Raw genomic sequence first — 26,979 nt, forward strand, 5'->3', positions numbered from 1 at the left:
AGGCAGCGATAACGAACACACAAAGCAAAGTAACGGGACTATGGGTCAGTGGGACACTGACGGTGTGGATACCTACTGGACGGCTCAATGGTCACCTTCCTGATGGTGATTTCGTCAGCGATGACCAGTGCGTCAACAGTTGGAACAGGCAGCACGTGCTCGAAGGAAAATGCTGGCTTGTCTGCAATCTCTATCTGAAGTGAGTCAGTAAGTGGGAATATTATGCACGACCGGTTTGAAAGATTGTTTTTGCGATCCTGGATCACAACCCGCAACCTGTAACGTCGTTACGACCTGTCGTAACTCTATAGTTTATCAGAGGCTTACGAATGTCGTAGCGCCACGAACGTTTTGTTGATGGGGATCAGGAGATGAAACTATATTTTATAGTAATAGATATTATTATGGTTTGACATATATCTTTTGATGGGTTGTCATATTCCTATCGTACCTTATAAGCTCGTTGGGTGACCGATATGACGACCTTGAACTCTTTCCCGACCTTGAAGGGAAAGTACTCCCAGACGACAGTGTTCTTACCAACACGTCCCTCCTCGGCGCTGAAGATTACTTTGTTGCGAGTAGTACCACACTGGAAGCATATTGTGATGAGAAGAGCCTTGTCGGCGCCACTGATCAGGTCGATCATCGATCTGTGAGATTAGGAATATTACGGTTGTCTTAGAAACGTGGGATAGACCATTGGCCTTTGTTGCAGGAATAATTCGTGGTAGATGGTGAATCTGTTACAAACATTCCAGCACAAACTAGAGATCTGCCATGGACACCATTGTCGGAGAAGAATAAGTTGTTGGAAGAACCGTCATTGCTTCCTCTTGGCTTTAAAAGAGGTAAACACCGGTAAGGTACGAGTGTCTGACACGTGACAAAGTCACACTGTTGAGTGCAGTTCCTACGTGTGCATGCAGTATATTTGGTTCTGCAGTTAGTAATCAAAGGTGTAGGTCTCCACTTTATCTTGCAATAAGGTGCCACTTTTGTTCTATACCAAAATGCAGCACATGTTATATTTGGCGTTACACTTTCTTTGTCGCGTACAGTATCCAGATGAGTTCCATCCGGGATTACTGAGAAGTGCACGTGCAAAATAATAGAATGTTTAAATTTACTTTTAATGGATGACAAGAATTTACAATACTTCAAACCCATATGACCACGCTGTTCTAATAATCTCCCGTTGAATCATTCTTTCCTTGCTGTCACATCATACAGTAAGGACTATCGGTCTGTGAAACTCTTCATTTCACTTGCCGAATTGACTGTTAGTATCTGGTTTAACAAAAGATTGGGCCAACCATCTCTCATGTAATCTGGTTTTGGCGGTCACATTTACCCCCCTGTGTCCGTCCAACAGGACCTCTAGGGGTTATGGCTGCGTCTGGACACAGGCATGAGCAATCCTTAGCCACTTTCATGACCACTTTTTCCCTTTATTAGGTTTATCATCGGATATGATACGGTTGGCTACACCTTGCTAATAGATCAACTTCATAGTGAAAATGGTTTCGACTGCGTTGTTTTGGACTAACTCCGCTCGGGTCGTATGAGAATGACAGATACCAGAGAGTTAGCATTAATGGTACATTATCTGACAACACTCTTTTGACTTGTGGTGTAAACCAAGGTTCAGTACTAGGTGCAGTACGTTTTACGCTTTACAGCAAGCTTGTCTCTCAAGCCATTAGTAACTGTGCCATCAAACATCCTTTTTACGCTGAAGACACGCACGATGACACTAGCTTGTTAACCAGTCAATATGATGAAGTTAAACAGCGACAAGACAGAGGCTTTGGTCATAGGGCCTGACAAATGACTGCAAAAGATCAAAGCAGCTAATATCACAGTCGACAGTGATGAAATCAACTTTCCGACATGTGCTAGAAACCTAGGTGCGAAGCTTGATTCATCATTCAACATGGACAAGCACATCAATGACCTCGTTAGAAATGCTGTTTTCACCTCCGATGTCAGACTTACATACATGTGAAAAGCAGATTCATTTCAAAGCCTCCTCACCCTTCCTGATAATCACACAAGTCTTGTGGACAGTTTAGAACCGAACCTTTCTCAACCCTGGAGATTTCAGTTTAAACCCGATGTGGATATTACTGTCATTGGAATGGCCACATGTTGACGAAATCTCCAATTTTGGTGCGTGCGCATACGCTGAATATCGTACTTACTTCCGGTATCGAGTTGGGGTGCCATATACAGTGATCACGGTACCCTCAGCAAAAGGACAAAGGAAATTCTGGCGAAACATCACTCTCTGGAATGGAATTATTTAAATTAAATAAAGTTGAAAAAACAACTTATAATCTTGGTACATCGGCAAGTCTCACAAGAGTGCTACACTTCATGAAAGTATTCAACAAAGCTGGGATATCAAAGTTTCCAATAAACATTATACCATCAGGCCTGCTGTTTGGGGTCACATCCCCTCTGGTCTATCCTGTCATGTTGAAGTAAGAACTAGGTATGTCAGTGAATGTCAGCGCCGAGCGACATTTGCGGTGTCATGTTAGCGACTAGGGTCCGCTAGGACAAAGCGATCTGAGCTTAGGATGCTCGTAACTCTAGCGTAGAAGTAAGATGGTCGTAACGTTAAGATCGCTTTGTGTAACAAAGTCCAGTGCCCACTTGCACAAGCGATCTTAGGGGTGCAATGATCGTCATTCTGTGGTAAATTACGGTCATCGCAACGCTATGATCACTTTGTAAGCCCTGGGTCGTGTTCCACGAACCATCTTACAGTAAACGGTGAACGTAACTTTCATATTCAACATAGGTGTATGACAGTCGTAGCGCCGAGGTCGCTTTGTGCAAGCTGATCTTTGCCCACAAACGATCTAAGCGCTACGACTGTCTTACTCGATGTTAACAAATAGGAATTATGATCCCCCGAAAGTTATAATCGTTTTGGGCAAAGGACACCCTGACCGACAAACCACTCCAGCCCGCTGCATACTGCAGATGGCTCTTTTCGAATACGAACGTGTTGAACCCTACCGGATAGTTCCACACTGACTGTACGCATGCGCCATCAATCTGCTCCCACATGCCGTTGCCAGGACACGAACTGATAGCCCGGGACCCACAAAAGGAAAACCCTGGGTCGCATGTGTAGACAGCCTCGGACCCAAAGTGTTTGTGTTGAAGTTCGATGCTTGCACGAGCGAGGGTCGGAGGGTTTTTGCATTCCAGAGCAGCAAGGGCTGAAACGACAAAGAAAAACGCATTGTGATGATTTCACCATTACACCCAGACCCGTGAAGGTCTACCCGGGGTAGAATAGGCCTTCAGCAACCCATGCTGGCCATAAATGGCGACTATGCTTGTCGTAAGAGGCGATCGGCTCGCTGACTTGGTTGACACATGTCATTTGTGCCCAATTGCGCAGATCGCTGCTCATGTTGTTGATCACTGGATTGTCTGGTCCAGACTCAGTTATATATCACCGCCATTTAACTGGAATATTGCTGGGTGCGGCGTAAAGCTAAACTCACTCACTTACTCATTACACCCCAGTTGATGTTTGTTCAATACCGCCGTATTCAGCACTAACACAGCTGTGTGACGGAAGCAATCGGACGGAAAGATGGATGCTAATGGTGTTGATGACTGGATTTCTTTTATCCAGATTCGAGTTTTTTACAGACAGAAGCCAGAATATTGCTGAGAGTGGCGTTAAACAACAAACAAGCACACAAACAAACATACAAGCAAACAAACGTTTTTTCACTTACCATTGATCTGTTTCTGTTCTGCCATGAAGTCTTCCAGGATCGCTATTTTGTCCAGCGCGACATCTACCTCGTCGGTGCAGTTGCAGTAATACTGTATCACCGGCTCCAGTGCCGCTAAAGTGGTACACGGAGTCGGCTGGGTCGTCGTTGGTGTTGTTGTCGTAGACACTGTTGTAGATGTGTATTGTGTTGTCATCGGAGTTGTTACAGTTTCTTTCGTAGTAGTTGGCAACGGTGTTGTTGCTTGTTCTGTTGTGGTAGTAGTTGTTGTTATTGCGGTTGTTGTCGTTGCAGCTGATGTTGTAATTAGTGTTGTAGTTGTTTGCGCTGTGGTTTGTTCTGTTATCGATGTTGTTGATGCTAATGGTGTAGTTGCGGCTGTGGATTGTGTTGTTTGTTCAGTGGTTGCTGATGTTGTTTTAGCTGTCGTGGCTTTTGTTGAGGTATCAGGGCATGTGCAGGTCGATGTACCACTTGTATCACTACCTCCGGTCGATGTACCACTTGGGGTACTAACTCCAGTCGATGAACCACTAGTATCACTACCGCCGGTCGAGGTACCACTTGGATCAGTCCCGCTTGTCGATGAACCACTTGTATCACTACCTCCAGTTGATGTACCACTTGTATCACTACCTCCAGTTGATGTACCACTTGTATCACTACCGCCGGTCGTTGTACCACTTGTATCACTACCTCCGGTCGATGTACCACTTGTACTGCTACTGCCGGTCGTTGTACTAATTGTATCACTACCTCTGGTTGAGGTACCACTTGGGTTACTACCTCCGGTCGAGGTACCACTTGTATCACTACCACCGGTCGATGAACCAGTTGTATCAGTACCTCCGGCCGACGTACCACTTGTGTCACTACCTCCGACTGATGTACCACTTGTATCACTACCTCCGGTCGCTGTACCACTTGTATCACTACCGCCGGTTGATGTACCAGTTGTATCACTACCTCCGGTCGATGTACCAGTTGTATCACTACCTCCGGTAGAGGTACCACTTGTATCACTAACTCCGGTAGATGTACCACTTGTATTGCCACTACCGGTCGTTGTACTACTTGTATCACTACCTCCGGTCATTGTACTACTTGTATCACTACCTCCGGTTGAGGTACCACTTCTATCACTACCTCCGGTCGATGTACCACTTGTATCACTACCTCCGGTCGATGTACCACTTGTATCACTACCTCCGGTCGATGTACCACTTGTATCACTACCTCCGGTTGATGTACCACTTCTATCACTACCGCTGGTTGATGTACCAGTCGTATCACTACCTCCGGTCGTTGTACTACTTGTATCACTACCTCCGGTTGATGTACCACTTGGGTTACTACCTCCGGTCGATGTACCACTTGTATCACTACCGTTGGTCGATGTACCAGTTGCATCATTACCTCCGGTCGATGTACCAGTTGTATCACTACTGCCGGTCGATGTACCACTTGTATCACTACCTCTGGTCGATGTACCACTTGTATCACTACCTCCGGTAGAGGTACCACTTGTATCACTACCCCCAGTCGATGTACCACTTGTATCACTACCGCCGGTTGATGTACCAGTTGTATCACTACCTCCGGTCGGTGTACCACTTGTATTGCCACTGCCGGTCGTTGTACTACTTGTATCACTACCTCCGGTCGTTGTACTACTTGCATCACTACCTCCGGTCGAGGTACCACTTGCATCACTACCGCCGTTCGGTGTACCACTTGTATCACTACCTCCGGTCGATGTACCACTTGTATTGCCACTACCGGTCGTTGTACTACTTGTATCACTACCTCCGGTCGTTGTACTACTTGTATCACTTCCTCCGGTTGATGTACCACTTTGATCAGTACCTCCGGTTGATATACCACTTATATTACTACCTCCGGTCGATGTACCATTTGTATCACTACTTCCGGTAGAGGTACCACTTGTATCACTACCTCCGGTCGATGTACCACTTGTATCACTACCTCCGGTTGAGGTACCACTTGGGTTGCTACCTCCGGTCGATGTACTACTTGTATCACTACCTCCGGTCGAGGTACCACTTGCATCACTGCCGCCGGTCGGTGTACCACTTGCATCACTACCTCCGGTTGATGTACCACTTTGATCACTACCTCCGGTCGATGTACCAGTTGTATCACTACCTCCGGTCCATGTACCACTTGTATTGCCACTACCGGTCGTTGAATTACTTGTATCACTACCTCCGGTCGTTGTACCACTTGTATCACTACCTCCGGTTGAGGTACCACTTGGGTTACTACCTCCGGTCGATGTACTACTTGTATCACTACCACCGGTCGATGTACCAGTTGTATCACTACCTCCGGTAGATGTACCAGTTGTATCACTACCTCCGGTGGATGTACCACTTGGACTAGTACCTCCAGTCGATGTACCACTTGTATTGCCACTGCCGGTCGTTGTACTACTTGCATCACTACCTCCGATCGATGTACCACTTGTATTGCCACTACCGGTCGTTGTACTACTTGTATCACTACCTCCGGTCGTTGTACTACTTGTATCACTACCTCCGGTCGAGGTACCACTTGGATCACTACCGCCGCTCGATGTACCACTTGTATCACTACCTCCGGTTGATGTACTACTTGTATCACTACCTCCGGTTGATGTACCACTTTGATCAGTACCTCCGGTTGATATACCACTTATATTACTACCTCCGGTCGATGTACCAGTTGTATCACTACCTCCGGTCGAGGTACCATTTGTATCACTACCTCCGGTCGAGGTACCACTTGTATCACTACCTCCGGTAGAGGTACCACTTGTATCACTACCTCCGGTCGTTGTACCACTTGTACTGCCACTGCCGGTTGATGTACCACTTGTATCACTACCTCCGGTTGAGGTACCACTTGGGTTATTACCTCCGGTTGATGTACTACTTGTATCACTACCTCCGGTCGATGTACCAGTTGTATCACTACCTCCGGTCGATGTACCACTTGTGTCACTACCTCCGGTCGCTGTACCACTTGTATCACTACCTCCGGTCGATGTACCAGTTGTATCACTACCTCCGGTCGATGTATCACTTGTATCACTACCTCCGGTAGAGGTACCACTTGTATCACTACCTCCGGTAGAGGTACCACTTGTATCACTACCTCCGGTCGTTGTACCACTTGTACTGCCACTGCCGGTTGATGTACTACTTGTATCACTACCTCCGGTTGATGTACCACTTGGGTTACTACCTCCGGTCGATGTACTACTTGTATCACTACCACCGGTCGATGTACCACTTGTATCACTACCTCCGGTCGATGTACCAGTTGTATCACTACTTCCGGTCGATGTACCAGTTGTATCACTACCTCCGGTCGATGTACCACTTGTGTCACTACCTCCGGTCGCTGTACTACTTGTATCACTACCGCCGGTCGATGTACCACTTGTATCACTACCTCCGGTTGATGTACCACTTGGACTAGTACCTCCAGTCAGTGTACCACTTGTATCACTACCTCCGGTCGATGTACCACTTTCAATACTACCCCCGGTCGATGTACCACTTGGGTTACTACCTCCGGTCGATGTACCACCTGGATTAGTGCCTCCCGTCAGTGTACCACTTCCAATTGTATTTCCAGTGTTAGACATTTGATCGTTCACATAGGAGAACGTCCCATCTTTCTGAGCCAAGAGTGTCCCAACTGGTACCTTGTCATTCACGTCCTGGAAGGAGGGCAAGTCCCAAGGGCTGGAGAGAGGTGATGGGTTACTGAGGTACGTGGGGCTGAATTCAGATGTTTTACCTTAAAGTAAACAATATTAAGTATAATAAATAATTACTACCAAGTGATATGAGGCGACTAACGCGATCGGGTGGTCAATGACCATAGTCAGGCTCGCTGACCGGGATGAGGCATGTCATCGGTTCCCAGATTGATGTCCATGCCCTTGTTCACTGGATTGTTTGGTCCAGACTCGATTATTTACAGATCTCACCCATATAGCTTGAATATTGCTGAGTGCGGCGTAAAACTAAACTCACTCACTGGTATCAAGTGAAATGGTCAACCAGACGGTGTTCGTTGCATCGGCAATGTTCCGGCCATATGGCGGCGAACTGTTAATAATCGAGTCTGGATCAGACAATACGATAACTACACTTATCACTTATAAAATTACCCTCTGAGGTTTTGTTCATTGGTATACGCCCGTTAAATAATTACCCATTCAGGTATATTACCTGATGGTACATACACCTAATGAGTACACCAAGATGTTTCCAATCGTCAAACATGTTTTCATTAATAAGTCAAAATATGCGTGGTGAGGGTAAGAAAAAGTCTTTTACTCTTTTACTACCAGCCGTAAGACCAAGGCCTGTTTAAAAAAAATAATGTTCTTTCCATTATAGGTCGTCCTTTATGTTTTTGTACACTGCATTCATCTCCAGTTTCGAAAGATTTTGAAGAATGTGTGAAGCTAATTTCGTCGTGATGTCGCTGGAATATTGTTAAAAGGGGCGTAAAACCATATTCACTCACACGCCCCGACGTGATATTAATACGACTAAGGGTGCCTTACCCCTCGTTAAAGACACCGACGAGTGATAGGTCATTCTCAACGGAAACATGTTAGAATCTATTTCATTAAAATTCTATGATGTTTGTGCGTATTTGGTGTGATGGATATAGTCTCCATTTCTGTAGTTTCCATTTCTGGAATTCCACGCCGTGATATTGCTGGAATATTGCTAAATGCGGCGTAAAATCCTATTCACTCACTAACTCACTCGTGTAATGACCTTGAAGCGATTACCTGCTCTGTCGACGCAGTCGTTATAGGAGAAGGTGAAGCCGGCTGGACACTGTCTGACTGAGATTGTGCGACCATCACGACACTCCAAGTAGTCTCCAAGTAATTCCACTGTGGCCGTGTAGTCATGGAAACCATCAACCAAATGCTTACAGTCAGCATCGCAAGGGATGCAGCCGTCCCCACTGGTCAGACACCGTCTCACCTTGTACTCACCTAACAGAGTAACGTTTGGATTAGTGACTTGTCAACAATTGTCAACTTGTACTCCCTTAACACGGGGAAATATACATCAGTGGCATGTCAACAATTGTCAACTTGTGCTCCCTTAACACGGGGAAATATACATCAGTGGCTTGTCAACAATTGTCAACTTGTACTCCATTAACACGGGGAAATATACATCAGTGGCATGTCAACAATTGTCAACTTGTGCTCCCTTAACACGGAGAAATGTAGATCTGTGGCTTGTCAATAATTGTCACTGAGCGCAGAGGACTATAAGCGGATGTGATCATGAAGCAGGTTTGTGATTTATCCATGTTTTTCACCATTATTTTCCTTTTGCACCCCCCAAAAAATCAATTTTGTTTTCGCTACATATTCACTACCAAACCATGTCGGGTGTCCTGAAATGTGTTAAGATAATAAAGTGGACACCATTACGTAAGCCATTAATAACATGTACACGTACACTTATATTGAACTAAGATTATATTATGGCTGTCGGCAACCATATAGTTTCAAAGTAGGATTACTTCGTGGCAATAGACATCTAGTCGATTCCTTACAACGCGCCGGATTAGACAGCGTTGATTAATGTACAAGTACATATCGGGCGGTTCATTTCATGCCGACATCAGGCATTAACATCTGCCGGATGGCATAGCTTTTCTCTGATGTACTAGCCACGGACGGCACTTAGATTTTATGCTGGTGTTGGTAACTTGCCGGATTGGACAGCTTGCGGTTGTGACAGCTTCCACTATCTTCATTGTAAGTATTTTCGGCATGTGTTTCCAAAGGTGTAGTCTGGTGGATAATGCGTTTCACTCTAGACAGAAATTGCCCTTTGTACTTTAGTACAAAATACACATCTCCAGTTTAGAAAAAAAAAAGCATAAGGGTACAATCAGTGAAGCCCGTTTCTGGTGACCCCGTCGTGATATTGCTGGAATATTACTCCGGCGTAATACGATGCTCGCTCACTTTCCATGTTCAAATGTTCTCTTAGAGAAGTAAGGAATGAAGATGCTTCTCTCACATTCTCAATATAATTACATACCGGCATCAAGCACCACCAACCGCGCGACATGACCCGTCGTGCTTTGTCGGAGGATTCGAAATGAGTAATTTTTGCTGGACAACGACGCTTGCATTCGTGATCCGCTCGTGTTATTCCGGAACAAGCTGACTATCGACTTCTTGGAGGTTACGGAAAAGGGCGACGAATGCGACTCTCGTCATTGACATACAGTTTACTCTATTTATTGGTTTGTTGTTTAACGCCGCGCTCAGCAATATTCCAACTATATGACGGCTTTCTGTAATATATTGTGCATGGACCACACAATCCATTGACTGACAGCATGAGCGTCGGTGGACGCAATTCAAAGTGTACTTACATGGGGATTTGGGCACCCAGCGGGGACCGCAGTCGACCTCGTCGTACGGTTTACAGCTGCCCGTAATGTCATCATATAGCTGCCGGTATGGACACTCCGACTGGTACATGTCCAACTGCATGTGGTGCGTCTGTTTACTACAGTCGTAGTACTTAGCGCAGTTTGTAGCAACTGTAAATTTGGCTGTAGGATTCTGTGTACAGTATGTCGCTATACTTGCTGAAAGGATAAATTAAATGTTTGCTTTTCTTACCTACATAGGGTCAAGTGACGCTTGAGGCCTCACCCCGGGCAAGCGAGTCTGTTCATACATTTACTTCAGTGAATGGGTACCCGGTGGGATGTCATTTGTTTGCTTTTATTGTCACCATAGGATCAGGTGGCACTTGAGGTGTCACCTGTGTCAAGTGAGTTTGCTCATTCATTTACTATATTCAGGAGATGGGTACCCGGTGGGATGCCATATGCCTGTTAGCCTTCAAGCGCCTCTACTACAATTTATGTTGGAGGATACCAAATCATTAATTCGTTATTAAAAATGGCATCGCACAGAAGGTCTTTATGTATCGTTGTTCATTTATTACTCGTCCCTTGAAGATACTGCAGTGTGATATTTTGACGCTAGTGTTACAGGCTGTTCAGCTTGACCTGATCAAGTGAAAACTAATACATTGCGAGACCGTGTCACAACTGGCTGGGTCCGTTGTTGAGAAGGGGTGCCTCTTTCTCAGTTGATTTTCGGCACATCCGAAAAACCGAGAAAAGGCCTCCGTTCAGCATTTTAGTGTCGAGAAATCGTCAGCAATGTCCTAACTTTCTTTTAAAAAGAAGCTACAGGTGTTAAACAGTGATAGCGAGAGTGAATCGGGTCGCGAAAGTAACTGACGTCTGTACCTTGTATAGTTAGCCGAACTAGATAGCATATGACTGTATAAACATATCATTTAAAAAAATAAATGAGTGTATTTTCAGAAGTGTTGTTTTCCGAGGCAAGTTCTGAAACGAATCCATGCATGCATACCCCACGTACGTAACATTAATGACATTCTCTGTTCCCCTATTTCATGAACTTAACTCGACATGCAGTGTGTGTCATTTGACCTCCCGGGTCATGCATATGTAGAGTAGCTCGGGTCAAGCTGAACAACCCGTACTCTGGTGTAACATCACAAAACATATGACGTCATAATGTTTTCAGCAATGACGTCACACCGCTATTATTAGGCCTTGCTTGATTCATGGAAAACCGAGTCATCACACTGTAGGTAGTTTCTGTCATTTTATGTTGGCAAGTAATAAACAGAATACTGAACGACCTTCCGTGTAATACCATTTTTATTAAACTCACGAAAGAGTTGGTATAAAAAATATATCATTAACTCGTTTAATAATACTGGTATTACATGGAAAGTTTAGTATCTAGAAAACGTTGCATATCAAATAATGAACAAATCCGTGAGAAAACATAACTTCATACACGATTACGATTACACAGTGTCGTTTAGAAATGTTACCTTTATACACGATTACGATTACACAGTGTCGTTTAGAAATGTTACCTTTATACACGATTACGATTACACAGTGTCGTTTAGAAATGTTACCTTTATACACGATTACGATTACACAGTGTCGTTTAGAAATGTTACCTTTATACACGATTACGATTACACAGTGTCGTTTAGAAATGTTACCTTTATACACGCTTGAACATTTCATGGTCAGTGGATCGAAGACCTGTGATCCTCCAGGACACCAGAAGGGGGAATACGTCTTGTTTAAACGGCAGTAAAGATAATTCCTGGAAAAGGGCTGATCTGGCAAGGCCATGACGCCATCTGGGCGGCCTTCGCAGGGTCCGCACTCCTGGGTATAGTCGCCTGCAATAGTTCCAGAGTGAGTGAGTGAGTGAGTGAGTGAGTGAGTGAGTGAGTGAGTGAGTGAGTGAGTGAGTGAGTGAGTGAGTGAGTGAGTGAGTGAGTGAGTGAGTGAGTGAGTGAGTGAGTGAGTGAGTGAGTGAGTTTGTTTTGGTTCACGGCAGACAGCGTTCGAAATAATCGCCGGCCCGAAGGTCCGCCGCCGGTTGTTATTGTATCAGATATCTGCAGGCCATTGTAGCCTTCAGTAAATTATCTGTCATATTTTTTAACCATCCACGATTCATCGATGACAACACCAGTCTTTACTAAAATACCAACATTTCTCTGCGTCATACTCTTCGCTAACTGATTTTGTAGAAACAGAGCGAATCTGTGCACAATATAGTGCATTTTGTGTTTATTGATTTGACTTTAACAAAAAGGGCAAAAAAGGGCCAGCAAAAGATTTCATTCAGGGCCTGTAGATTTTTAAAACAATGGCAGCAGAGCGATATGGCCACATGGTCGTTATAGCATGGCAAACAATGCATGTAGAGAACCATGGATGCAGACCGTTAATAAGAAGCGCGCATACAATCCCTAAAATACAACCATGGCGAGCCTTTGAATGACATTTAGAAGGGATATAAATAAAGGCCAGAATTTGTGATTCCTTTATTTGACAAGGACGACGTTACGGATTGTTTCCTTACTCCTTTATCTGGTGTCACGAAGTGCAAATCGGGACTCGAACCCAACCTTTAAGCTACATCCAAGGGATGCAACTAAGCCGCTCTCTAATCCCTTAGACATTCAATCAAACTAATAATGCAGTTTTACTATATACCAACGTGAATATCCTTTACATTACTGTATTTTACATCGTCATTTTCACTGGTGTCATCGTCTTGACATAATGGAGGCAGTGAACGCAGAGGGTATGAACACACTTACATCGACTTGTTGGTCTGGGGTTCTTCCCGCAATAGGCCTGACCCCTGGGCTTACATCTCTCCTCTCGTACATCGTACAGCTGGTCGTAGGGGCATTCATTCTCATACCGTCGCAGCCTGTAGGGTGGGTTGTCTGCGCTGCAGTCGAAAAATTTTGCACAGCTTCCCGGATGTGGAAAGGTGACTGGGGCGTATCGTGGACACTCTTTCCTTGCTACGTCTGGAAAAGTAGAAGTATATTTTAGTGTGTGCATCTGACTGTTATGGTATAATTATGTCATTCACCAGGATTATCATCAGATCAAATCATATATATGTACGGTCACCTGATGCTTGCGAATGGCGTTAGTACTAATTGTTCATTTGATGTCAAAACTTGAAACATGCCTTCCGGAGGTACTGCAAGGTGTATTTGGTACCGTTGAAAAGCTTGGAACCTTTAGTTTTCCACAACCAATGTTGAAAGACTTGAAAGTGGCAGGTAATATGTCATTGTGATGCGTTTCCATGGTAACCATGCTCTTTTTAGAGAGCATTGCAGTCATATATAAAGGAATATATCTTCACTTTTATCATTTTTGACAATGCATGTGCTGATTCAAGTTCAGGGTCAAAGGTCAAGCTCACAATGGTCTTCTTTGATGTTATTCTTGCTTGAAAGTTTATGTTTATACTCGCATCTTTCTTAGCTGCTGGGTATGAAATGAATACAGCGCCATGTATTTGGTTTCAGATAAGGCTGAGAGAGCTATCTTAGACATCGTTGGGCGCAAGTTGACTGGTTGCTACCAGCTCATGTACCGCGAACCAGATGCACCGGATCTAACCAGAATATACCGGCACAAAAGAACTCGCTGTAAAGAGCTTCACGGAAATGTGCATAAATAAAATCATATTTGAGATTATCTGTGTGTTTATTTGTTGTTTGACGCCGCACTCCAGCTATATGATGGAGGCCTGCAAAACAGTCTAGTCTGGACCAGACAATCCAGTGATCAACAGCTTGAGCATCGAGCTACGCAATACGATGACATGGGTCATCTAAGTCAGCGAGCACCCGATGCCATTAGTCGCCTCTTACGTCAATTATAGGTTGCTGAAGACCCGGATCTTCACAGGTATGGCTGTAAGTACTTATTGAGAGAAACAGCAATTCAAAACTGTTTTAAAGTGACCAATTCCATAATTATATGAAATCGTTTACTGAAAGCAGAGTGTTTCGTCGAATTTTATCAAGCATTGTCAAATCATGTTGTGGCATCAGTCACAAATACATGCAAAGGCAAATCAAGCGTTCACCTTACCAAACAAGGAATCATAACGGTATAAGTCCAAATAGGGATATTAAATCCGGTCACGGATGCAACAAAGTCGGATATGTGATGCATATTCCTACCATAGAAAGTTTTGAAATCATTACAGAGATCTTGAATGGTGTCACTTTAATTAGACAACTTAACCGTATGACATTTTTCACAATTTTATCCAAAGGTTATATTGGATTAAACCCGATACAATGTACACTGCAGATACTTCGTTAGCACTGCAGTGTCTGTTTTTGATGCAATGTGGAAGTAGATATTGCGATTTCAGTGAGAAAGCAGACAACCAGTATAACTTGAAATGAAATATGCAATTGATCTCAAGAGTAACGTTACATACCGATATATATTGATCTAATTACTGAACAACGTCACTTAAAGAACATTGCATGTACATGATATATTTTCGTCATTTCGAGCATTTCCATAAATTTGATATATACTTTTTCATATGATTTTTATAGCGACATGTAGTGATCTAATTACAGACAAGCGCCACTTAAAGTACACAACACGTACACAATATATTTTCCTCATTTCGAGCATTTCCATCAAACTGACAGCGTGAATTACATACAAACGTACGCTTTCTTTGGCCCAGGACCTACGTTTTCGAAGCTCTCTTAGTGCTAAGATAGTCGTAAGTGCCATATATTAACATTAACTTATAACTATCTTCGCGATAAGAGAACTTCGAAAATCTAGGCACAACTGTTTAAGTCTCTGGAAAACATTAAAACAACTTTCCATATCATCGAGGTTTGGCTGTACAGATAAGAATGAGTGAGTGCGTTGAGATTTACGCCGCACTCAACAATAATCCAGCTATCTAGCGGCGGTCTGTAAATAATCGAGTCTGGAACAGACAATCCAGTGATCAACAGCATAAGCATCGATCTGCGCAATTGAGAACCGATGACATGTGTCAACCAAGTCAGCGAGCCTGACCACCCGATCCCGTTAGTCGCCTCTTACTACAAGCTGAGTCGCCTTTTGTGGCAAGCATGGGTTGCTGAAGGCCTATTCTACCCCGGGACCTTCACGGGTCTGCACAGACAAGAAAGGTAATATTCACCTATAGGGTTCGCACACTCTGACGCGTCCATGGTACATGTCTTCTCCGTCTGGCTCCAGTACAAGTGGTCAGCACATTCCATCCAGTGTGCGAACCAGCGGACACCGTCTGTGGAACACTGGACATACCCCGTGCAGTCCCATGGTAGCACCGTGTACTTGTTGTTTTCATTACACAGGAAGTCTAGCTGGGATTGTCTCCCCTTTTGTAAACTGTTTATAGGTTTCACTGACGCTATTATGATCGTTATCGTGGCATATGTCCATCGTAGCATGTGCATTCTGGAAGAAAAATCAATAATTTTATCTTATTTTCGATTTTCAGTGTGTGAATAATCCAAACTAGCCAAACAAGTGGTCGATATAATGAACAATAATTTTCCACCACCATCAATGTCAGCAGTCTGAATCCCGATTCATATGTTTAGCTTTCAGGTAGCTTTTCTGCGAATTCCCACAAGGAATTCAGACCTGGATATCTGAAATGTAAACATCCATATACTCTGGTAATGGCTCCGCCGTAGCCAACGGTGGCACCCGTAACAAACACATGCACATGCAAATCAAATACTCACCTGAACGAAAACAGAACTATATGACGCAAGATGAAATATGGAGGTGGTCTACAAATAATCGAGACTTGTTTTTCGCTATAACATTGTCCTTTGTTTGTTTTGGTTTGGTTGTTTTCTTTTCTTTCTTCTTTATTTGTTTCTTTATTGATTTGCTTGTTTGTTTCTGTTTTTAACTGTTTGTTTGTTTGGTCTGGTTTGTTTAACGCCGCACTCTCAGACTGTAAATAATCGAGTCTGGGGCGTGTAACCCAGTAATCAACATCATGAGCATCAGTCAATGCAATTGGGAACCGATGACATGTGTCAACCACGTCAGCAAGCCTAACCACCCGATCCCGTTAGTCGCCTTTTACGACAAGCGTGGGTTGGTGAAGATCAATTCTATCCCGGGCCTCAATATGGAAATAGTAATAACCATTAACGATATCACAATTTCTACATTTTTATAATTCATTATATAGAAATTCGCTGTTACGATGCCAGTTTCATCTTTATCTGATCGTTATTCATGTTCTCATTCCGACAGACAATGTTCGCATTTTATCTGAGCAATCACCTGTCGTGCCCTTCCATCCCCAACACACTACCTCCCACAGCCATGACGTATACTCCCTCCTGTGTGAGTCATTTCCATTGACAGCAATATAAAGAAGTCATAAACGTCGCATAGAGAATGGAAACACGGTCTCTGATGAAAACTGACAGCATTTTCGTGATACAAGGCTGTAAACTTTACCCCACTACAAGACAGGGCCATTTTCGCGGACAGGATTGTATGATGTTAAAATGCCATGCATGTCAGTTCAAAGAAAAGACAGCAGCAGCAAGTCCATTAAATAATACATATTTCCCACAATTCAAATGAAAAAGAAACAAACGGAAATGTTTATGCTAGTATTTACTATATTGTGTTAAAGGTAACTTGATTAAGGTAACTTGACCTGGTCGTTAAAAGAGCTAAATTATTATCATTGTAGAGTTACCTCCCTTGGAGACAAATTGTTTAAAATAAAATAGCATGAGCTCATTCCTTATACAGTACGTGGTACGTTTTCACGATGTTTCGGTTTTGTTGTTTTGCACCGCACGCTACATCAAGGCAGCCTAAAAAGACTGCGCCGGTGCTAGACAAACTCGTGTATGAGATTCTGAACAACGACTGGCATCAATCTGATAAGATGACACTCGACCAGCTTATTCAACGAACCTGAAAACCCAATCGGCTTTAGCCCACACATATTTCTGTAGTGGCATAATATATATGAGTAATGTTATTAATATTTTACCAACACGAGTGACCTCAGGTGTTATAAATTATTAAGTATATCCACAGATGGCTCTGATTAAAGTTTTCTTCATTCTTTGTGACTGTACTATCCAAACGAAGTTCAAGGACACACGAATCTTTAATATTTTCACACATAATCTGTAATGATGTGAAATAGGCACCAATTTGTGCAACCAATCAATCACTTATTGATTGATCAGACAGAGATTTCAAATTAAAACAACTTTGATCGAGACGGAGTGTGCTTGACAACAGCATCACTGTCACTATCAATGGGTATTTAGACATGTTATTAACAGCTCTAGGTAATATAACTGCAGAGCAGCGAACATAAGATACGGGATTTTCTGTTGCCAACTGTGACGTCATATAGTTTGCGTCACAAAGAGCGGCATGACGTCATATTTTAATGACATGAGGTGTACGAGGAAGGATGGAGACGGCAGAGCTGAAGTTAATGAATAAATAACTTTCTCGGCAGTTGTGCACGTGCATCTCGCACACCTGGCTGTGCCGTTCTCTGCACACCTCCCACGTAGCAAACCGTGAACCTTGCCAATATTTCAATGATAGTTTGTTAAACATTTATTTTTTATTCTTAGGACAAAAATTCTGCAAACACCTCACAGAGTAGTTATGATGTTTTGATTATGATGGGCGTTTCACCGAGTAGCTTGTGTTTATTAGTTTTCGAGTTAGACTGCAATTCATCGATCTGCTGTTGAGCAAACGGACTGAAACAGATGGTAAGAAATACGTTTGGTGCTGGGTATTTCAAAGATGGAGAACAATCAGACACGATTCGTGTCCACAGTGAACAAAGTTTCCCTCTTTGAGAATATCCATCATTTTAACTCCTCTGTGCGGAGATGCAGACAACAAGATAGTCAACTAAGTAGTGTTTAAAATCATTTTCTACAGTATTCAAGTTGTACCAAGTCATCATAACGAAGAGGGAAGCCAAAAGTAATACAGCCTGGAAAGGTGCATGTTGCTGGAAACATTATCGGGACGAACCAGTGTATCGAACCATCATATTTTTCCGGCGCACCAAGGGGACGCAACTCTTTACAGCGAATAGCACCTGAGGACTGTTCACCCTCAAATCATAACTGTAAACAACAAGTGTTTGGTGTTTTTCACTTACACACAGCACACGCAACGCGGCTGTCCTTGCACTTCTTTGTCTTGTTCTTTCAGAATTACAGGGAAGTAGACTGACATTGATGACGGAAAAGATGGAGTACCTTGTCAGTTATACGACCAGTGGATTGTGGCTACTGTTGGTGTTATGTAAGTGTCATTCATGAAGTCCTCCCCGTGAGAGGAGGGGTGTAAAGCGAGCAGAAACAGGTGTGGAGCCATGTTCGTATCCCTTGACAGTGCGAGCTGTACCATTCTGGGACAACGCGAAACGTCAGAACTGGTCAAGATGTTGTGTTGTCGCGACGTCGTGAAATCACCCTTAGATGGGTCACTGTTTCTGAATTTGTTGTTTATAACGCCGCTCTCGGCAATTTCCAAGCTATATGACGGCGGTCTGTAAATAATGGAACCGGGCCCAGACAATGATCTAAGAGGGTAGTTCCATTCCTTCCTGTCCTCTCCATTCCTTAAAATAGAGGAGCCGAGGCCCCAAGGGGGGGGGGGGGGGGGGGGGGGGGATATCACTCTAGTATTAAATTACATTCCAGGTATTCCCAATATTTCTATTATCAAAAGTAAATGTCAAGATGACAAAATAAAGTCTTCAATTTTCAACTAGTACACACCTCTCCATTCCTGAAAAGTACTGTAGCGTGCAGACAATAAATAGTAACGGACAGCAATGGAGGGACATTTCACGGTTGTGCGGAAATGGAACAAAGCCCATTCTAGGAAATCGCACTACTAAGATATGTACTAAAATATCATGACAAAGTATTACAAATATGGTCCTGTGTCACCTAAATCTCACCTAAATCTCATAAAATATTTGACCCGTGAAGGTCCCGGGATAGAAAAGGCCTTCAGCAACCCATGCTTGCCATAAAAGGCGACTATGCTTGTCGTAAGAGGCGACTAACGGGATCGGGTAGTCAGGTTCGCTGACTTGGTTGACACATGTCATGGGTTCCCAATTGCGCAGATCGATCCTCATGTTGTTGATCACTGGATTGTTTTGTCCAGACTCGATTCTATACCGACCGCCACCATATGGATATATAAACAACTATGCTTCACACATTGCACCAACGTGGAGAATCGAACACGGGTCTTCGCTTTAACCACAAGCCTACAGAACGGCCCGGTTCAGAAATAGCTACAGTGTACACAGGGGCCCTGTCTGGGTTCAAAATAAGAAAAAGTAAGACACTATTTAAGGATTTAGCTGCCTGTATTCCACGCGAATCAAGTCCCGTCCCGTCTCGCTTTAAAGTTGATCCCAATCCAAGCTTGCCGTAGGACGCAACTAAAATCATCGGGTGGTCAGACTCGCAGACTTGGTTGTCTCGTATCATATATCATTTGCGTAGATCAATGTTAGTCACTAGTTTCTCTGGACTGATTCGACTAATTACTAACCGACTTCACATAGCTGGGTGGGGCAACAAACAAGCGTACTAGGGAGTGTTGTCGATTTGCGATAAGAGGAAACCCATTGTCGCACCATTTTAAAAAGAAACAGGTCTGAGAAAATATCATCAATCACTTAAAATATAATTTGAACGGAGGCCTTATTGTGACGTATTTGTTGTGACGCATGTGACGCCACGAACACCTGTGTGGTCCCTCCCGTTCCCCCGCGGGGAGGATTTGGTTTATATCATGTTTGAATGTAAACAATTCAAAACATTTGATGGACCTTCCCATCCTTCCGCAAGGTGTGGATGCCTGATTCGTGCATTTTGCAAACAGGTGCTCGACAATAACGGGATTGGACAAGGCGTGATAAGTAAGAGTCAATACACTTTGAGCTACCCATGTCATATTGTGGTCTAGTATATAGGTGGGTTGGCACGAGAAAAACGGCATAACTTGGAACTTAAAATACCCCCGCTCGTAGGCATGCATTTAAGCATTATATGAATACAATAATCTTAAAACGGCATATACTAGCCACATAAAAAAAGTGTGCATTGTCTGAATATTATCCCAGTTGATAGTGAGTGAGTGAGTTCAGTTTTACGTCGCACTCAGCAATATTCCAGCTATATGGTGGCGGTCGGTAAATAATCGAGTCTGGAACACACAATCCAGTGATCAACAACATGAGCATCGATCTGCGCAATTGGGAACCGATGATATGTGTCAACAAATTCAGCAAGCCTGGCCACCCGATCCCGTTAGTTGTCTCTTACGACAAGCATAGTCGCCCTTTATGGCCAGCATCGGTTGCTGAAGGCCTGTTCTACCCCGGGACCTTCACGGGTATCCCAGTTGATAAGTACGATAACAATGTCAAAGGTACATATAAACTTTAATATAAACTTTATAGGGATCGTGAGACCATAATTATATATATAAGTCGTGAGCATTTGAACTGAAACGTCAGTCACAATGACGTCACTAGTCCACAAGCGGGACCGGGGTCAAACGACAATGTCACAAGCTCAATAACGGGTATGTCCTTCATCGGCATTGAGAACACCAGTGCATCGACGACGCATAGAACTTATCAAACGTGCAAGGAAGGCTTGTGGGCTGTCACGCCAGATTCTCTCAAGTTCTGTTGCAAGGTCAAGGACGTTATCTAACGGATGAGGAAGACGGCGTAGACGTCGATCAATGTCGTCTCAAACATGCACTATCAGGGAGAGATCCGGTGAATTTGCAGGCCAAGGCATTAAGTCAACATTGTGGTGTTGCAAGAAACCCATAGCAACCCATAGTATGAGGGCGGGCATTGTCCTGTTGGAATGTTAACCCAGGGCCATGACGTTGCAGAAAAGGAATTGCCACAGGCCGAAGAATCTGATACCTTTAGCGCAACGGTTAAGCTGCGGTGAACAATCACCAAAGGAGTTCTTTGGCGTGCTGTTATTCCACCCCAAATCATTACAGCTCTTCAGGTGAATGAAAGCTGCTAAAACAACACGCCATATCCTGGATGCTTTGTAATTCAGATCAAACAGTGAGAGTATTTGTACGTCGCTTCTGGTAATATTCCAATAATATCACGGCTGGGGACACCAGAAATGGGTTTCACACATTGTACCCATGTGGAGAATCGAACCCGGGTCTTCGGCGTGACGAGCGAACGGTTCAACTATACAGTAATACAGCAATACAACTAGATGTTTGTATAGCGCCGATATCCAGTTAGTTCAACTGCTCAATGGCGTTTTTCCCTCGATCATTGGATGTCCATCACAACGGTACATCGTATGTTCAGTCTCAACTCCCTGGGGAACATACAACTCTTGCAACCTTACCAGGCGCACGAGTTAATGTGGCTTTCCCATCCTTACGAGGTACCAACACACTAGACTACCCAACCGCATCGCAATGCAAGATACCTGAATGAACAGAGTCGTTGATATAAGTGAGATAAGAATAGAAGTGACACAGATAGAGAAAATGCAAACTATGGCAAGAATGCACTGACTGTACTCCGTCGAATAGTGAAATATAAATGTAAATGTATGGATGACAGGTTGAAATTGTTGAATGTCTTAACTGACAGTTGTTGTGCAGTTCTTTTTAATAAAAGGTGTACTCATGAACCGGCTGAAATTATTCCTCTGTGATACATCGTCGGAATGCCGATCTCTCCGCTTCGACATTCGAACAGCCTTCGTGGTGTAGTGGTCATAGAGTCCGTCCGGAAGACGGAAGGTCGCGTTCGATCCTCGGCCGCGTCATACCAAAAGACCAAAATATGGCATTATTGAGTACAAGAAGGACTGGTCGGCTCTGAGTCAGTATAATGTGTCAGAGTGGGGTAATCTTGCTTAACTGTGCCATGGTGTCTCAGTCAGCTGCCACTATAAACAGGCTTAAGTCTAGGCTAGAACAAGCAGCGATAAATACATACTAAAGTAAGACACTAAACCCCATTTTACCTCACTTCACTTCGAAATCCGGCATGGCTGACCTTGACCCCACAGTGCTAATGACGAACAACCACCTTATTTACACAGTGAACAACAGGGTGGACTGTCTTCTACACTAGCATGACAATTTACCATGTGAGCTTCTCCCAAAGAAATTACAAATTGAATCACCATAAACTATATTCTTAAACAAGTCATCAAGCCGTGTTTTACTGACGAAATATCCACAATTAATCATTTTGGTGCAGATTGTATAGAGGTTTCTAAGGGTACAGTTCTTTCTTGCTTCTTTAAAAAAACGTAGAGTATATTAAAATGGGGATTTCAGTCTCTGTACTGAGGATTTCAGATCCAAAAGTAACAGTATTACTGATACAAACATATTTTGCAAATCACATGACAGTTAATTGTACTTGGTAAATCACAAACTAAAGTATTCTGAAATATAACACTTAATTTTGCATTTCAAATACGTTTTACAAGTTGTGTGACATAAATGTAAACAGTGCTAATGAAGCGAGAAACCCGTGAAGACCCAGGCTAGAACTGTCTTCAGCAACCCGTACCTGTTGTAAGAGGCGACTAACGGGATCGGGCGACTCGAAGACGAGGTTGACACATGTCATCGTAATCCAACTGCATAGATCGATGCTCATGACGTTGGTCACTAGATTCTGTGGTCCTGACTCTAAGATTTTCATACCGCCGACATATAGCTGGAATATTATTGCTGAGAGCGGCACTGAACAAGAAACAATTCAAGCAACCAACCAACCATCCTACCAACTAACGCGAGATTGAAGGTGACAATATATCTAAATTCAAAGAAACTGTATGGCTACTGACTAGCTTCTCACAAGGTATGGACTGTCCAATAGGCAAGGCAATCTTTGTGATACAGACGCACAATTCTCAGAGGAAATGTAAACAGTTTATGGCAGGTGTTTATATCGCCAAGCATTTATACAGGCATTCCGAAATGAGACACACAACAAACAATTCGTCAATGTGACGCGTCACCTATGACGAACTGCCACCCACTAGTTACTAGTTAAGTAACTGTTTACTTATTGTATAACTGTATTTGTCCAATACCTTCCGCTTCCAAACACGTTTCATTAATTGTTTTCAGGCAACGGTCGTAAGTAGTGACTATAAAAATCGCTTCCTCAAGTCTGTTGCTTCTTCTCGACAAGCGATATGTTGCGGGGAGGACGTTCTTAGTAATAAAATAGTTGAAAGTAAGAGAGTGGGGTACACTTTCATAACCCAGACACCCTACTCAATCAGCATCAAGTCACCGACATATTTGTGAACAGACTGGTATTCTTTGTCACCGAAGTCAAAGTCCTCATTAGCGTCAGTCCTACAAAGAGCCATGCAAAACTGATACTTCCACCGTCCTTCGTTATTAATACCAAACTTCATTCAGACAATCTGACAGAGATATATATAAATCAATCAGTTTTCTTTGATCTGTCAATAGCGTTGTGGTTTATTGGCCGTCTTTGAGCAAGAAGTAAGACGGTATAAGACATTTATTCACCTTCCTATCATCTCCGGGCGTTTTTCTACCACGGTGCCGTGTAAATGTAATACAGGTCAGAACGTGTGCCTCCTCAATACGGATTAATTTCAACCATTAATGCCTGCCCATTTGATTAATAAAGATGTACAAGGTCAATAAGAATTAAAGGTGTTACGTGACGGGAATTTAGTATAATTATATAAGTTAGCGAGTAATTTGTATGCCGCATTTAGCAATATCCCAGAAATATTAAAAGACGCAAACACGAATTTCCATTGACGTGGATTCATGATTTGCCAGGCAGTTTACAGATTTGACTGGTGGAGCCTGAAAGATATAAACAAATCAGCTTCACGATCAAGCTATTTGGGAAATAAGCCAAGTCAAAACTCCCGCTCCCTGCGGTTTCGTCCAGCACGATGTACCAACCATGAGAATTTCGTGCCAGCACGTGCGCTACAGTAAGTCCGACTCACGGCAGACTATACAGTTAACAGTGACGTTTTCTGAACGTAGTATTTGAACCTGGACCGACGCTTGGGTCTGACAACTGCAAATCTGTGTATGGTGGAGGTATTTATTTATTTTTTTAATTTTGACAAGGAATTCACGAATTATATTTCTGCTAGTGATTGAAAGAGTGTCATTTTTCTCAGTTCAAACATTACGGGGCGTCATTCTCGACCTAACACGGTTGGAAATGACAGTGAGTGAATGAGGTTGGTTTTACGCCGCTGTGAGACGATATCAACAATATCACTGCGGGGAACACGATAGGCTTTATAAACTGTACCTATGTGGGACATCGAACACAGGTCTTCGACGAGAAGACTACCTAACCACCCCTGGAAATGACAGCCAAAGGGAAATATTGTTTTGATCAACATCACACCTGATTGATGTTTTGATGTCAAACGATTGTTCTTGTGATACATTGTGATTGTTGAAAATTCATTTTTACAACAGATACGTTGATAGATTATGACTTTTGTAATATTTAATTATTATCACTTTTTTGTAGTAATGGTTTAACATTGTTTTTTCAGTCTCATTATTTTTAAAACATGATAAATGTTGCAATATTTTGTCAATATTATTGCTGTAATAGATTATTATAGTTCATTGTCCTAGCACTATGTCTTAAATATATTTAATGAAGCATCCATTAAGTTTTTATTGTTGTGAATAGGTTAAGATTTTCTTGGGTATCACGAAAATTCAGATTAAGAGTCATTAGCGGGACAAATTTCGATTCAATTTTACTCCTCAAGCCCTGACTGGATGCAGGGAGCTTAACCGCTGACCTGTGCGCTCCCCACAAAGTTGACGAACAACTTTCTGGCAATGCAACCTCAAAACAGTCGACAACAACCATCTCTTTCGCGACTAGAAAAAACACACACACTGTTTGCTAGGTATTGATGCGCACATTTTGCGCATAATCTATATATGACAAAAGATATCCCTTTCACGTTCTTTGTCCTGCTGTACACATGCTCGGTGTAACCTCGCCCAACTGATTGAGTGGCACTGGAAGTACCTGTCAATCACTGCTGACAGGTGTTACACAGTACTTAAAGCCTGGTGTTTTTTAAGTCACGAGATGTATGTAGGCCATAGGCAATGTACAACACTGTATTCAGGGTATTGTGCTCTCCACGCGTAAAGAATGACCAGCAGGTTCCGTGTTGTAATTGATTTAGGAGTACACACTGTCACTTTCGATTAATAACAATCATTTGTCATTAACATGCAATATTTACAACTATGTTAGATATCATTTCATATATCACCCCGGTGTAACAATACTAAATATTTTACCTCCATTTCCTCTCTGATATGAATTTTACACCCCAGCATGACGAACCATACTCTTACCTTTCACAACAAGCAGTTCAGCTTGATCTGTCAAATATATACATGTATATTCAGTGCAAAAATTCTTTCGGAAGCAAAATGTGTCAAAATATACTATTCACTGTAGTAGGGAACACTCCATTTTGCGACCAAACCACTAACCAGTGGCTGTGAATGTGAGAAGAAGTAATATATATCCATACAGATGAAATATTTCCAAAAGAATGGAGGAGGTTGCCACATTATGTTTTTTTTTTAAATTTCTCTTCATCATCTGTTTCCCCTTGGCTTCATCATTTGCATTTTATCAACCTCGTGAATACAATATCCACTACTTGTTTGAATGGTATACATCATGAATTAACGTACAATACGTTACCATGTAAACTCAGTTTTAAAGCTTCATAAAATAATGTATGTTAAACAATAGATTCTGTTGCTTTCGGGTTGATACCCATCTTGGATTCAAACCCACGCTTTCACAATCAGATACATGACCATGTGTTGGCGATTAGGTGCCTGACTTTGAAAGTGTGGCTTCGAATGCCAGATGGGATTAAAAAAACACATGCCCCATTAAGATTGTCCCGTTTTATTATTGTGAACTCTCTGTTTGAAAACACTCCACTATTATCTAATTTGTTCAGTTCTTTTGCTTGTATTTTGTTAGGTACATAACACAGAAAATGGCTCCTGTATGTAACAAAGTCTGGACTTGATAGTCCGATCTCTAATACTGTGAGTATAGAGTTAAGATGTACCAGGATCGATACTCGACGACTTGACCACCCAGGCGGTCTGGTCAGCCCTTCGACCACCATAGTGTGCTTGGTACCACTCCTAACTGATTCCCAACATAGGTTCAGATGCCGTAAAGACGTGACGTTAGCGACACTTAGAGAACGCATATACTGGACAAAATAAGTTAGGGATATATTGGTATTTTTATGACTGGTATTTTACCAGTATGTCAATGAATAAATACATTATAATTCATAATTTCAAAATTTACAAATATCCCAAATAACTATTTTTGTCCAGTGTGTAATAACAAGCATGCGAACGTTCCCCAATTTCGCTACACTCTAGACAGACGCTCGGCGGATACAAAGGGAGACACGCCCATGCACAATAAAAGATATGGGTTAGTATTAAGGCGATAGATCTGCTTAGACACAATTCTTGCTATTGAACATCATGGCACTAGTTATTTTACACACTTTGAAAACTACATGCAAATAAAACATGAGAAACCAACATGGAAGGTAAGGGCTACTAG

The 26,979-nt window shown here is 42.8% G+C and overlaps 1 protein-coding gene across 1 annotated transcript in view; it reads right to left on the minus strand.

Moving 5' to 3' along the window:
* LOC137281777 (serine-rich adhesin for platelets-like) overlaps window positions 1-26,979 on the minus strand; it is a 69,783-nt gene that overhangs the window by 41,839 nt on the left and 965 nt on the right. The window contains exons 2-11 of the mRNA XM_067813392.1: window positions 15,418-15,698; window positions 13,022-13,240; window positions 11,903-12,088; window positions 10,209-10,427; window positions 8,587-8,799; window positions 3,768-7,574; window positions 3,031-3,236; window positions 2,205-2,290; window positions 452-653; window positions 77-194 (exon numbers count right to left, since the gene is read on the minus strand). Coding sequence (XP_067669493.1) covers window positions 77-194; window positions 452-653; window positions 2,205-2,290; window positions 3,031-3,236; window positions 3,768-7,574; window positions 8,587-8,799; window positions 10,209-10,427; window positions 11,903-12,088; window positions 13,022-13,240; window positions 15,418-15,697 — 5,536 coding nt within the window. The 5' untranslated portion in view covers window position 15,698. The remainder of the gene's footprint in view (window positions 1-76; window positions 195-451; window positions 654-2,204; window positions 2,291-3,030; window positions 3,237-3,767; window positions 7,575-8,586; window positions 8,800-10,208; window positions 10,428-11,902; window positions 12,089-13,021; window positions 13,241-15,417; window positions 15,699-26,979) is intronic.

Source organism: Haliotis asinina, chromosome 4 (genome assembly GCF_037392515.1).
Source record: "Haliotis asinina isolate JCU_RB_2024 chromosome 4, JCU_Hal_asi_v2, whole genome shotgun sequence".
NCBI lineage: Eukaryota > Metazoa > Mollusca > Gastropoda > Lepetellida > Haliotidae > Haliotis > Haliotis asinina.